The 15741-nt window shown below is 40.1% G+C and overlaps 1 protein-coding gene across 1 annotated transcript; it reads left to right on the top strand.

Moving 5' to 3' along the window:
• The first annotated feature begins 7500 nt into the window (after positions 1 to 7500).
• On the top strand, positions 7501 to 15044 carry fgf8b (fibroblast growth factor 8b). The gene is made up of 5 exons (XM_072657202.1): positions 7501 to 7532; positions 7621 to 7657; positions 9840 to 10026; positions 14389 to 14495; positions 14735 to 15044. Exons 1-5 carry the CDS (start codon positions 7501 to 7503, stop codon positions 15008 to 15010), a joined length of 639 nt encoding a protein of 212 aa, XP_072513303.1. The 3' UTR covers positions 15011 to 15044.
• Positions 15045 to 15741: the final 697 nt, after the last annotated feature.

Below are 15741 nucleotides of genomic sequence, written 5' to 3'. Positions count from 1 at the left end.
AGATGTGTGAATGTGAAGAACCTATAAACTGATAAAGAACTTAAATTGTTACAAGTGAACACTCCCAAACCTTCTTTGGAAACATGGTTCAGTACAGTACAGAACCTCCACTGGACAAAAAATCAACCCAGCTTAAATAATGCTTAAGGCTACATCCATGCCAACAGGTCAGTTTGTCAAATTTCTGCCCTGCTAGAGCTGCCCTGGACAACCGTGAGTGCTGTTATTGTTAAGTGAAAACACTTGGGAGCACAGAACAGGATCAGCATGTTTTGAAGTGTATAGGAATCATCTTTTGCCAGTTGTAACACTCACTTCTAAGTTTCAAAATTCCCCTGGAAGCAACATCAGCACAAGAAAAAGTTGTTGGGAGCTTCATGGATTGGGTTTTAGTGGCCACACACTAAGCCTTGAGAACACCTGGTGCAATGGCAAGTAGTGTAAAGCGTATCATCACTGAACATTAGTGGAGCAGTGGAAACATGTTCTCTAGAGTGATAATCCACACTTCACTACAGGGCAGTCTGATGGATGAATCTCGGTTTGCCTGATGCCAGGGGAACACTACCTGTGACTGTAAGGTTTGGTGGAGGAGGAGCAATAGTCTGGGCTGTTTTTTAGGTTTTCTTTTTGTCTGTGATGAGAAATATTTTTTGTTACAGTATAGAATATTATTCTACAGAACAGCTTTCATCTTGGAAGCCACAGTTTGGGGAACACCCTTTTCTTATTTCCAACTATGTGCACAGCAAACTCCAAAAAGAAATGCTGAGTTGAGAATTTGACTGGTCTGCACTGAGCCCTGACCTCAACCCATTTGAGCACCTTTGGGATGAACAGGAATGCAGACAGTGGGCCAGGACAGATTGTCCTACTTCATTGCCTGACCATGACTGAATTGAAGCCAATTCTTTTAGAATCCAGTGTAAAACCTTACATTGCCACATCCAGAGGAACATGCGGATGTGACCTTCAGGTGTCCACTTTTGGTCTTCTTATCTTAAAACTTTTTTTGCTAAGAATCACCAACCCTGCCTTATCTGATCTGCTGTATTTTCCTAAAACGATCTAATTCTAATCCACTATTGCCTTAAGAAGTGCTTGATTAGCTGAATGGTATGTGTTGTGTTAGATTTGCTGAATTAGAGAAATGATGCTAGTTAGAGGTGAGACCAGTAGGTAGGTAGATACCCCATGTTTCCCAATCCTGGGTCATGGTGGAACACAGGGATTCCCGATCCTGGTTCTGGAGAGTTTTGCTCCAACCCTAATCTAACATGTCTGATTCTGGTGATGAAGACCTTCAGGGTGTTCTGAATAGTAGATCCAGATGTATTGGATTTGAAATGCCCAAGGTTGTAGATCTTCAGGACCAGGATTGGGCACCCCTGATCTTATTTTTAGCTGGGACTGAAATTGACTCTACTCAGCTGGTACAGAGCAGCTGTTTTACAGTGTTTTACCAGAAAATCAAGAGACTCTAATAAGTTTAAGTAATCATAATCAATGTAATGTTCCTCTGTTACAAGTCGTAGACCAAGAGATAAATAGACAATGTAATAGTGCCTTAAAAATGCCAGTTGGTATCTTTTGGTGTCTCAGGATCTCTCACTAGGTTCATAACTTTTGCAGGTTCATAACCATTTAATTACATTAACAATGCATTAAAGCAGCATTATGTGAGAATTGGCATTTCTTGTTCCTACTAGGTAGAATTTGTGCTCTGAGACACTTTAAAAGAACACGCTTACATGCACCTGTGGACTGAAAGTGAAAGAAGCATGTGGACTGAGGCGGTAGAGGAACATGATTTTACACTAACATGACTTGGGTATTGTAGCGTTACACAATTCTTGTAAGCGGTTTTCCACCCGCATCACCAAAGTTACATTTGTTGCAATTAGCAACGTGTCAAACCCAGCAACTATATAGGCCCTATAGTCCCTATTACAGGTCAGTGGAGCATTACAATGATTTGAAGCTGCTATTTTAACGTAAAAATGCTACAGAACGCTGCTTTAATGTCCTCGGAGTGAATTGTCTTGCTATGACACCATATGCAAGCAGATTGTTTCATGATCATTTCAGCGTTTCACTTCAGGTAACGACACCATAAAAATAATAGCCTGCTATTCGTTTTCCCCTCTTGCTCTGGAGTGTCTCTGTTTCCATAGCCTCTGTCTTTGGTGTGTGTGTTTTACACATCCACATTAGAGGAAATAATACTCTACTAAATGGAGTCTACTCCTCGCTGTTTCAGACATTCAGTCACTCCTCTCTTCCTCTAAGAATAACCAAGGGCTTCAGTGCCAATTCTCCCTCTCCCTCTCTCTCTCTCTCTCTCTCTCTCTCTCTCTCTTTCTTTATTTTTCTGCCTCCAACGATGCTGTCCTCACACTGCATTGATAGCAGGCATTGTACTGTAGTAAATGTGAATACCAGCACAAGTACGGACCCTGGGAGAAATGTGATGATGGAGAACAAGGGCAATGTTTGGCCTGGTGTCAACCCTCAATGAAAAGACTTCAGACAGCACACCCGCTCAGCCCGAGCCAGATCCACTAATACGACAGCTGATTAAGGGAAAGAAAAAGCAGACTGAAAAAAAATTGCGGTTCACAGCAACTCGACAAAACATGGGTTTTGGTTAACCACATTATTGGATTATTTTGGCCTCTCAACCACAAATGAGTGGGTTCAGAGGGAAGATATGTGAAAAAGAGAAAGAGAAAGGAAGGGAAAGTGAGACATTTTCTGATGGGAGAGGCGGCTAAGAACTCTGCTAGGAAGATAGTGGAGAAATAAGGCTAAAGTTAGCATTTTCTCTGAAGGGAAACTGCAGCAAAACTGCTGCCTTCTACACTTAGCATGGCTATATTTACATAATGCTGGCCTGACTGACACCTTTCTACTATATATGTCCAAATGTATCCAGACACTCCTTCCAAATTATGAATTTATCCACTTTAAGGTGCACCCATTGCTAACACAGGGTCTTAACTGCACACACACACACACACACACACACACACACACACAGTTTATATAAAAATATATAAAAAAGCATTGCCAATGGAAAGGGATGCTCTGGAGCAACCACACACAATCCTCACCAGTGACAAGCATCAGCTAGAGGGGTATAAAGCCCCCCATCATTGAGCTGTGGAGCAGTGGAACTGTACTTCCCATCAAATAACCTTAAGGCTAATTAATGCTCAACGTATTTAGTCTATATTTGTGCACATTCTCTGAAACCTTTTGAAAATGGACATAACGGAGCAGCCCCACTGGAAATTGTGGGGATAGCCTAGAAAATATAATACAATAAATAGCTCAAGTAAAACACAAATGATCACAACCTCCTCCATTGTTGCCATTTTTGTTGTTGTCAGAAACTTCTGACTCTGAAATGCCTTCTAGTGGATGTGCTGCAAACGACACATAGAAGTATGGGGACAGTGACGGTTACAATGTTTAAAATTTACATATTCGAGTCTTTAGGATGAGCTATGGTGGTGTTTATGATCCTGAACTGGATATTTAACATTATTACCCGACCTCACTTATGCTATTGCTAAAGAATGCAGTCAAATCCTCACAGCAATGAAGAAAACGATCCAACATCTAGTGTAGAGGCTGTTACTGCAGCACTACAGAAGAACTGTCGGATGATCAGGTGTCTGCAAGCATTTGAACATATTGTATAGCTTTCAACCACTGTTAGCAACATTAGCTAAAAGAAACGTCCACTTTAAAACATGTTACAAAAGCAACCCCGCAGTCCTAACACCCAGCGTGGACGACATGCCTGAAACCCACACGTTCAACAGGGCAATGTACTGTCTGAGGTGACATTTGGCTAACTAGCGCATTGAATCATTCCAGGTGGCAAGAGCACTGTTGCTAGGCCTGCTGTCCCTCTGGAACTAATCATGCAGGTACATTCTCACTTTCTGAAGCCTGGTGCGACTGATTTATAGGGGCGATGTGAACGAATACCGATAATTACATGTTCTGTACCGCCGCACAGCTGCTTAGCCGTCCCCGTGAGCAAGAAGGTGTGAAAATGATTCCCGGTTGGGTAGGCTACGTGGGAACCAAGGTTTTTACCTTGGTTTACCACAGGATGCCTTCAGAGGTCTTGTGGAGTCCATGTCTCGAATGCTCAGATCTGCCGTGGCGGCACAAGGGGGACATACTAAGTATTAGGCAGGTGTTGTCTGTTATTGCTGATTGGTGGAACTGATTTTCGGATAAATGAGGTTTTAGGTGCTACCAAAGTGTTTATGCTTGATGATGGATAAGGGGGTTGTGGGAAAGGGAGATAAAACATGATATTACTGGTTAATGTTTTTGGCCTGCCTACTATTGCATTAAAATAAAAATACAAAAAAGAAGAGGTGTTAGGTTTTTTATTATGATATTATTATAAAAAACAATAATTTTAAAAAGACATGACGAATAATGCTTAATATGACCAGAAACATTAACTAATGAGGTTCAAACAAAGGGGTCAAGTTGAGGCTAAGAAGTCTTGAGAACTTTAAGGTCCATGTCTGAATGTCATTTCTTATTGTTTTCTGTGGTTGGTGAGAGTATTACTTACACATGTCGGCTGAAAAACGTGGATGTTGGAGGTTATTCCACTGGGGCCATGAAACAGCTCTGTATACTTGCAGCCCGGGAATAGAACAAAAGTAGTCCGAGATTTTCATAAGTGCTTAGCCCTTTTAAACGTGTAGAAATATGAAACATGTCAGCCATATGTTTTTTGGTGCTTACTTCTTCTTAACAGCTTTATGTCATCGAGCTATTGCTTCATTTCAGGCATTAAACAGTCCCAGTCAGTCCCAGTTAGGCCCAACCACTAAATTTAGTACAGTAAGGAAAACTATTATAGAACATCATTTGTATACACTCTAAGCAAAAAGTGTTCAACATAGCACTAAAGGAAGGTCCTTTATTACTATAACGACAGTGCTGCTTTAAAGTAACAACTACAAAAGAATGTTCACCAGTGCAAAGAACCTTTTAAGCATGCAAAGGGTTCTTTGAGTTAGCATGACCATATTTTGTTTTTTTAAGTTTAAGAGGTCACTGTGGACACAAGGGCATCTGGTGTGTTTAGGATGTTGTGGCTTGGGGTTTCAAGTAGGCCTAAGTTGTAAGCCCGCGGCAGTGTGTGTGTGTGTGTGTGTGTGTGTGTGTGTGTGTGTGTGAGGGTAGGAGGAAGTTAAATATATCTAAAATCATGCAACTATGCTAATCAACATTATTGCACAACATTACTCTTTTACTCAGACTAATAAATAGCCTTAATAGCCCACATTGCTAAATCATCACCATTCAGTTAAACTTGAGTTTCTCAAGTAAAAAAGTTTTTACTTTCAACCAACTTAAATATCACATTTTTATGCAAAAATATACTATAAAATATAATCAAAATACACCAATGAAATAAAAAAGTCAAAGTGTTTATGTACATTTGCATTCAGGTATTTGTTTAGGCTGTGTTTGACCAATAGCTGATTTAGATGCAGGTACATGTAGACCAATAGTATGGGTGAGAAGGCAGGACTGAAGCAGTTTGACCAATAGTTGATGTAGACACATGTGCGTGTGGACAAGGTGAGCCTTAAACAGACAAGTTAAAAGTCGGATGCATTTTTTTTTACATCCCAAACAGACTAATATTTTTATATTTACTAATATACTCTTAGAATTTCAGGAGAACCATTTAACCAGGCAAAGAACCATTCAGGCACCCAAATGGACCTTGGAGTTGACTTGATCTTGCATAAACCAAAGACCACTTTTAGAAGAGAAGTAGAAGTGAAACGATTAACAGGCAAAGAACATCTGAAGCTTTTAAATGGACCTTGTTGTGTTTATGGTTCTCTGTAGAACCATTGACTTTACTAAAGAACTGATGAAGAACCTAAGAGTTTAGATAAGAACTATTTAACCAGGCAAGGTATCTTTTAGACATTCAGAAAGTTCTTTCAGTGTTCTTGATCTTATATAGAACCAAAATGAAGAGCCCTTTTTAAAGAAGAATAACCATGAAGCCAGATGAAGAATCATTTTAGAGTTCATACTTCCATAAACAACCACTGCTTTTACTAATAAAGTCTTGAAGAACCAGTTTTTTTTTAGAGAGTAGCGTCTATGTACAACCAAGGCCTCTATTGAAGAACCCTTGAAACCTTTAACCAGCTAAAGAACCATTTAGGCATCCAGTGTTTATCCTTCTATATAGAACCACTGCTTTTACTAATAAACCCCTGAAGAACCCTTTTGGTAAAATGGTTCTTCAACTGTTCATCTTCTTATATGAACAACTGCCTTTAGTAAAGAACCAGTGAAGAAATCTTTTTGAGGATGCAGACATTCTAAAAAGAAACAGACAAAGAACCATTTAAGAACCATTTCTTTACTAAAGAACCCTTGAAAACCCCATTTTAAGAGCGTAGGTTTACCTTGGATGAACAACTAGCAGTGATCTTTAGAGGTCTTCCTTAATTACATACAATTTCCATATTTTTATTTGCCATGCAATTTGGATTTCAGGTTGTTTTGGTAACACCCTGTCCCATGTGACCAACAGATCCAATTTAATATGATTAATTAAGAGATAAAACCCCAGTTTTAGCTTAATTGAACTCGGTATTATGTTCTGGATTCAAAAACATTTTATTTAGCCTTGTGTTCGATCAAGAGTACACGTGAACTACAAGTTTCAGATATGAACATTAACAATAACATAAGCATTAACACCTCACAAATGACTTAGTTAGACCAGCAGAGGCTGCAGATGTGTGTTTGTTCATCATTAAAGTGCCCACTGTTTGGGGCTGGTAGTCCCGTTGTCACCTTTGAAACTGGTAGCTGTAGAAGTTCGCTCCTCCTGCTGTCGTGTAGACTGACTGCTGAAGACCTTTCTCTGAACGGGCTTTTCGTGTCGGTGGGAGTTGAGGGAGGAGTGGGGAGGAGAAGGGAGGGGGTGGTCGTGGAAGGAGAACACGTGAAAAAGTGCCTTTGACATTGGAGTCTCTCTTCTGATGGACAGTCGGGCTTGAGGCATCCGTCTCGGATACGGACTGGAGGTTTTGCTTTTCCTGAGACTGACTCTTCTCTTGCTGAGGATATATACTGCAGAAGGACAGAGGACGGAAAGAATGCCTGGGCTACCAAACGCACTCAGGCTGGATGCTGGACACTCTTCGTGGTCGCAGAAGGTCTGTGCGTAAAGGCGTCGTAGCTGAAGTCTGAGGGCGAAGCGGCTGTTTTTTGGGGGGGGAAAGTGATGAGCCGTGGTCAGATACACACAAGTGGCTAAGTTCATGGATTCCCGGTGGACTTTCAAACTGTAGTTAATGAGCATTGGGACACATTTCAGGGGGAATTTCGATCTATCCTTCCCATAAGCTTCACAGCAACAGGGGAACTCATGAAGGATTTACATCAGGTGGGAATTGCGAGGGACCTTCAAACTTCAGAATGAAGCTGAGATCTTCTAGGTTGGGTTACCTGTAAGTATGCGTAATTACCCATCATTTATTCAATTATTATTATTATTATTATTATTTCACCTGATTAATAAACACCTCGTTTTTACAGGTTGCTCCAATTCATGACGCTGCTGTTTTACACCCAGGTAAACTTCTACAGCTCTTACCAGTCCAGTCTACACGTTATGTCCACACGTTTGATTGGTGGTTTATGGTGTTGCTAACATCCCGAGCCGTTTATAATCATCATTACTAAAAATCTAAATGTCCAAAAGTTCGTAGACACCTCAGGAATATGGATGTCCTAGAGGTTCACCCGTCTTTACTGCAGTAGCTGCTTCTGCCGGTCTCGGAAAGCTTCACACTAGATGTTGGAACATTGCTGTAGGGATTTGATTGCATTTTTCCAAAGTAAGAGCATCAGTGAGGTCAGGAGCTGATGTTGGAAGATCTATCTAAGTTCTACCACTTCAACTCATCCCAACACTGGATGAAGCGTCCTCGCTCCAGAGAACAAACATGTGCTCTTAAAAAATTGAAGGTTCCTAAATGTGTCTGGCCTTGGACTTAGCTACGGCTCCAGGGCAAATTTCTAAAGTGATGTGGGACCTTTTCTTCATGGTGTGGAGGTTCCTTAAACTGTGCACTTCTCTTTGAAGAACCATGTAATGCAGAAGTGGTGTTTCCTCTTAGAAGAAAGGTATAGTAGGTGTGTGTATAGTGCTGATAGGAGGTCTTTGACTCACAGTAATAGTGGAACCCTAATTATTTTAAACAATAGATGTTTCATTATATGAGAAGAAACGTTTAACCAGGTGAGGAACAATTTAGGCTTGGCATGGCTCTTTCAGTTGGGATGGTTCTCCCACCATTCAATCATTGTATTTATTAAAGAACCTCAGAAGAACCCATTTGTAGAGGAGTCAGTAATTGTTCCGAAGAACCGTTTGTTTCATCCGAATTTGGCTCATGTAAAGAGTGTAGGGGGCTTCGTACCCCTCTTGGGTATGGTGGCATTGGGGTCACCAAAGCCTGCACCAGCAATCGGTGCACTTTAAAGTACCGTAAATCGCTGATCAGATGGGGTGTCTGAATACTTTTGGACATGTAATGCAACACGCTGCTTGCTTTTATGGTTTGCGCAGCTGAAGGGGGGCTTTTTTTAGGGAGGTCGTGCATTTGTTAATTCGTTTTTGTTTGTGTGCACGCGCGCGCGCCTGTGTGTGTGTGTGTGTGTGTGCAGTAAATGTATTATAACCGCTCACTCATCATTATGGACTCTTTGGCAAAATGTCAGACATCTTGAAAAGACGTAACCCCCCCTGTGCCCGAAAGGTAATGGTAATAACATGTGGGCATTCGGCGCGCGGCTGAACCGAGAAGAAAGAGGGTCGTTAAGGGAAACGGCGCAGGGAGATGGAGGTGGAGGCTCTTTTACCATCTCCTAGCGCGGGACTCCTGCCTTCTGATTGGCTGATTCCCCAAACCCTAATTGACAAGAGCAGTTAATGTGCTTTTAGCACCCAGTGTGAAAAAGCCTGAGCGGCGTGTTGACGTTTATCAGGGATGTAGGGGTTGTATTTTCCACCGCTGTTCTTTATATTATTGATTTATTTAAACCTCTTTTCTTTGCAATCACGTTAAATTAACTGAGAAATAAAGCGGCTGTTTAGTACTTAATGAGGACCAGACGAACATGGCCGAAGAAAAAGTAGACCGTTCTTAGATTAACACATCAAATTTAATAACCACGTTTAATATTCAGACCACTGCTCAAAGAAAACCGCCAGTATTTTAAAGGATCATTTTCATTAGACAACATCAGGATCAAAATCATGAATATTTTAGTATTAATCCGGGGAAAAACAAACAAAAAACATGATCAAATAATCATGTATTTATCTCTTTGTGGGGACCGGATGTCGCCAGGATTACAGAACACATGGAAAAAAGAAAGGAATTTATTTCGCCCAAAAAAAAACGGCTTTTTATCTTCTAAAATAAAAAAAGAATTAAAAAAGTGTAAAATCGTCGCAAAATAAAATAAAATTTAAATAATAAATTTAGATTTTATTTAATTTTAAATAACATTTTAACTGACGGTTAACTTGCAGTGACGGGAAGGGCAGCCGGGTTACTTTTTTTTTTATTTAAAACAAAGTTATTAAATATTTTTTTTATCCGAGGTTACGTTTATGTATGTTTATTTATGTAAAAATATAAAATACCCAACTAAGCCACAAATACAAATATGTGATTCTCATTGATATTTAGTGATTTATTTTTTTTACTTTTTTTAAATTATTTTACTTAAAAATCCCCTCATAGACCACCATGCAGTCCGTCTCAGTGCCCAACTTCAAGCACCACGTTACGGAGCACAGCCGCCTGTCCGACAGAACGAGCCGGAGGTTAACAAGGACCTATCAGCTGTACAGTCGGACGAGTGGGAAACACGTTCAGGTCCTGGGGAACAAGAGGGTGGTCGCTAATGGCGAAGACGGGGACATACACGGTAAGAGACACACGCTGAAGACAGAAGCTTACACTCACACTCACACTCACACACACACACACACACTCGCCGTGCTTCCCCGTCTCGAGCAGCCCAACATCTTTTGAAACGTAATCTAGCTATATTGTTCTGGACGTCTCAGGAGAAACGCGTTCAGGTCTGGAAAAGACATCAGCACTCATCTTACCCTACCTTACACTTCCTGAGTTTGCTCTCCATCTAATAATAAAGCCTGGTGGTGTAAAAACGACACTGGGCCATTTTGTAGAAACCAGTCCTTCAAAAGCCTCAGCAAAATATCAGTCTCTCAGTGTGAGGATTTAGTTCAGGAGACAGAACTTTGCTTCTTATTGTTTTGTATTTATTAAATATCTTATTTTAAAGTCAGTATCATAGTGTATAGGCATGTATTGCTTTGGTTTAGTAATACATGCAATTTTATGTTTCTATAATAAAAATAAAAAGCTTATATCTGGTTCTGCATAAACACATCATACATCAAGGACATGTAAAATATCAATTAAGTAAAATATTGTCTTTTAAGCTAGAAAAAAATGACCAATAGCTATGATTCAAATTCATAATGTCACTATTTTGAGTTCTTTTTAGTGCTTTGTAGCTTCATTTTGATATCAATTATAATGAAGTTATATGTTATATTGTTATTGATTATGAGACACTAGGCTACAACACTAGGTCAATGTAAACCAGTTATAAATCTGGGGGGTTTTAATGGTTAAGAAGGCTTTTTTTCTTCTGTTGGAAAGTTGTCCCTCTGGAGATACAAGGTTTTTGCGACTGCGGTGGTATGATAATTCATCTGTAATAATGTACGGTTATGTTAAATGGTGTAAGCCTTTAGAGGAGGGTTTTAAAGCTGCTATTGGTTAACGTCGACCCTTTTTAGTTTGTCCAGGGTTGTTGACATGTCCACCCTGTTACACGAAATATGTTGTAATATTCACACGAACATCATGATTTTAGCTGATGCCGAAAAACTGTATTTCCAAAATTTTAGCTTGATAACAGAGGATGTGGTGGTCAGTTCAGCCTGAAGCATTCGCCCCGTCCCATTTATTCACAAACGGAAGTGATATTTGGGCCCAAAATGAATGAAAACATGGTTACTGAAGTGGGGAAGTGTGATTTTCTGTGTAATTGTTTCTCTGGCATAAAATCTGCCACCTGTCTAATGAAATGGCTCAGTATCGTGAATCAAAAGGATGGTTGGTGCCCCCCCCCCTTAAGAACCGTGTGCCACAGAAGGTAAGGGCCCTGTGATTCACATAAAGCCTTGCTGTAAATAGGGCTCAGTTGTGAAGAAAGTCAGTGAAGTTTTTATTTGAACTAGAGCAGATTTTTATGGCTATCTGCTGTAAGGCACCTGTTTTGAGGGCGACTTAGCGAGGGGGTTTCGCTCCAAGCCAAACACAGTGGTTAGGATCCCGTCCTCTGGGAATGAATTCCTGTCACCAAAGTATTTCGGAGTGTCTAGCCATCTTTCCACCAGTGCCGTCCATCCACTTTGCCTACTGCCTTTTTTTTCATGGAGGGTCATTTTACGAGGAATTTTCATTGCTTTACAACTCAATGTATGAGTATGAGTCAGTTTATGAACAGAGAGGTGAAGCTGGCTTCACTGGTTTCTGTCCCAGATCTCTCTTTCTTTCTTTCTGAGCTAATACACACACCTACACACACATTGCTGCACATTGAGGACACTGTTCCCTAAAAATGACCTCTCCGTCTGTGCAACAGTAGCTTGAACCATCGGAAACCAACAGAAAGAGAAATGTTCTCTTATTATTAGTATTATTATTATTTTAGATTTAGAAACCTTATCATCGATCCTGGCCAACAAATCATTTCAGATAGAAACGAACATAAAAAGACGTGCACCTGCACTCCTCAAGTTACACCTTTAATATTTTAAGACTTCTGAAGATATTGCTGAAGTGGTTTCACCCATAACATTAGCACCGCCAGCCTAATATTGTGTAGGTCCTCCTCGTGCCACCAAAACTTGTCTGACCTGTCGAGATATGGGCTCTACAAGACCCCTGAAGGTGTCCTGTGGTATCTGGCACCAAGACGTTAGCAGCAGATCCTTTAAATTATGTTAGAAGTGAGGTGGGGCCTCCATGGATCACACCAAGAAATGCCTACGATCCTGTTTTCGGTTGTGTTCTGTTGTCTTTCCTTGGAACTACCCACGTTTCGGTAGGTACTGACCACTGCATACTGGGAACGCCCCACGAGACAGGTCCGATGTTTTGGAGATGATCTGACCCAGTCGTCCAGCCATCACACTCTGGCTCTTGTCCATTTCTCCTGCTTCCATTACATCACCTTCAAGAACTGGCTGTTCACTTGTTGGCTAATATGTACATCCCACCTCTTGAGAGGTGCCATTGTAACCAGATAAGCAATTTTATTCACTTCACCAGTCTGTGGTCTTAATGTTATGGCTGATGAATGTTAAAGAGTTAAATTTAGGACTAACTTAGTGTTAGTTTGTGTCGCTAAACATAAATATGTTGATTTTTTGTATCTAAAATTTGATCATTACTGTTTGAACATGATTTGCAACTGATATTAAGAAATCCTGGAATCACCGAAGACCTTTATACCTTTATAATAGACTGTGTGTGCTGCGTGTTTGGATGATGGAAAAAGAACAGAACCCAAAGATTACCGTGGTCCAACAACATTATCTCAGCTAACTTAAGCTTGTTAATAAACCCAACAGAAATCCATGTAATCACATCAAAATTCGAACAAGCAAGTAGAGCATAAAAGCAAAGGGTCAGGGTTCTGTGTTGATGCAAAGAGAACTATTTATGAGTCCTCAGCACTGCTGGACATGCTGTTTCTTTCAGTTCTGGTCCATGTCATGTCACGGGGTTCATGAACTGCCCTGCCACTGTTAATACACCTACAACACACAGATCTATATTTGTTTTTGGGTTTTTTTTGGCTTGTGATGAAGAACTGTAGCTACCAAAACAGAGAAAGATGGGCACTTCGAGAGCCCCAAAAGTCACATTAAAGAAGTGAAAAGAGTGAAATCACCATTTCAAGTTAAATGCGCATATGTCCACCAAACAAGTCTGGGTCACATAAAGGTACAAAATTAAATAACTACAAATCTGTACTTAACTGTACTTTTTCTGGTTACAAACACTGTCACTAGGCCTGTGCCCTCAACGGTATGTGTTTTGTACCTTTAGTTAGAGAACATAAATCTAGTGCCTCATATTCCACTGCACTTTTTATGACAATTTCCCTTTTTGTCAGAATGAAGTATTTATGTCCTGTCCACTAGGCCTTATTTATTTATTTATTTATTTATTTATGTACTTTATGAAATGGTATCTGGAAAGGTTAATGTAGTGTATCTTTAAATGCCATTTAAGGTAAACAGTGGGACCTGAAATATGTACCTTTGAGGCTACATTTACCTTGTTTATGTCTTTGGGAATCAAATTGTATGCTGCAAATTCTTGTTATATGATCACATACAGTATGACTTGACTAGAATCTAGCTCTTCTGAATGAACAGAGTAGAAATAATTGGTTAAACTAAATGAATTTAATTGCTGCCCTGTTGGTATAATGAAAGCCATGGAAATACTATGTTATAGAACAACTGTTTTTTTAAAACAAAAAAACAAGATTACTTATATATATATATATATATATATATATATATATATATATATATATATATATATTAGATATACACAATGAATGTATACAGAATATTTATTAATGACATTTTATATGACATTAATGACTTGTGTTTAGTAGTGTCTAAACTTAGAGGTATCTTTGAATTTTTAGCCTATTCAAACTAGCTGAGGTTATTCATTAGTAAATAGCAAATCACTTCTGTAAGTTGCTCTAGATAAGAGCATCTGCTAAATGCCTTAAATGTAAATGTAAATTAAGGATTGCATTTAAACCTTTTAAGCTAAAGGCCTGAATGTGAGCCCAAGTTACATTTTGTTTTATAGCAGTTACTGAGTACTAAGTAGCTACTAAGTAATAAAGGTCTATAGGTCTTAAAATAAAAAATAATAAAGGTGGTTAAGAACTGTTCAGAACCGTATACACACACACACAATATTGCATTCATGTATTTACATGTGTATATAGGGTTCTGAATAGTTATTACCCACCCTAAATATATTAAAACTTCTCTGCATCTCTATTTTTTCAAATCCTTAAATTTTAAAAGTTGTTCTTTACATTGTGTCAACATGGCATGGTGAATGGACCAATAGAAATGCTCCAAAATGACTTAGAATCAAATCTCTTTACACTGACTTCCATTGATATGTTTATATTTGACATTTCCAGCCAAACTCACCGTGGAGACGGACACATTTGGAAGTCGGATCCGCATCCGGGGCACAAAAACGGGCTTCTACATCTGCATGAACAAGAAAGGAAAGCTGGTTGGACGGGTGAGGAGGAAAATGACCGCTTTCTTCTTTTAGAACTTGCCTGCTTCTTCGTGGCATTTATTATCAGTCAGGCACTTGTTTTACACATCAGAAAAACAAACATGCATAATACCGGGCTCCAGCTTTTCTTCAAGTTCTTGGACAAAGTTGTAATCCCCAATAAAATCCTAGCGCAATGCAACAACATATTTCAAACAGCGCTCTAAATGTTTTCACCGTCATCCTTTCTTTCGTTCCAGAGGAAGGGCCACGGCAGGGACTGCATTTTCACCGAGATCGTCCTGGAGAACAACTACACGGCCCTCCAGAACGCCAAGTACAAAGGCTGGTACATGGCGTTCACGCGCAAGGGCCGTCCCAGGAAGGCCACGCACACGAGGCAGCATCAGCGAGAGGCCCACTTCATGAAGCGCCTGCCCAGGGGGCACCTGCTAATGGAGCGCAAGCCCTTCGACGTCATCCCTTATCAGCTTAACAAGAGGACTAAGCACAATCATCGGTCGGGCGTGAACTGAGCGCACGCATGTAGAGCCACACTGCTAAGCCAGGAGACTTTGCCCGAAACGTCCTCCCCATTTCAAACCTTGTGTACAAGACTAGCTTGAACAATCAAACGGAAAATCGTATATTTTTAGCGTGTCTAATTTAAATTGACAGTTGCGAGACTGAGAGACTTGTGAGGAGCTGATGAAACTGGACATGGACAAGTATTTTTTTTCTTCTTTCTTTGGAGTAGCTACAGTTCAGGTCTGACAAACTGAAGAGACACAATCAAAAAAACGTTTGAACCGGCAAAGACTGAAGTGACTGCAATGCTAAAGCGATTAGAGGACGCCATTGGCTACGTCATAATGAACACAACACTTACACATGGCAGCTATTTCTAAAGGAATGGTTCGATCAGAAAGCTAATGTTGCTAACAATAAATGAAAACAAGCTGACACCAGTTAGCAATATGCTATGCTAATCGGTGGCTGCTGACTTCCATTCACTGTTAGCCACTTGTTGGCACGTTTGGTGAAGCTATTCCTTCGGGCTACGTTCGCACAGTAGATAATGTGGTCCAAAAATCCGACCTTCCTCAGAACACTTCACGCTCCTAAACAGACGTGAAGGCATGCGCTACAGAGCAATGCTTCACATGAAGTTTCTTTAACCACACCAGCGCCCTCTTGTGATCGGGTTCGGCCATTTCTTTAGACGTTTCTTCAAACGTGGAGGGGTTAAGAAATGTGGCTTTTAATT

This window comes from Salminus brasiliensis, chromosome 15, assembly GCF_030463535.1.
Source record: "Salminus brasiliensis chromosome 15, fSalBra1.hap2, whole genome shotgun sequence".
In the NCBI taxonomy this organism is placed as follows: Eukaryota; Metazoa; Chordata; class Actinopteri; order Characiformes; family Bryconidae; genus Salminus; species Salminus brasiliensis.
This window is presented reverse-complemented; position numbering and strand designations above follow the sequence as displayed.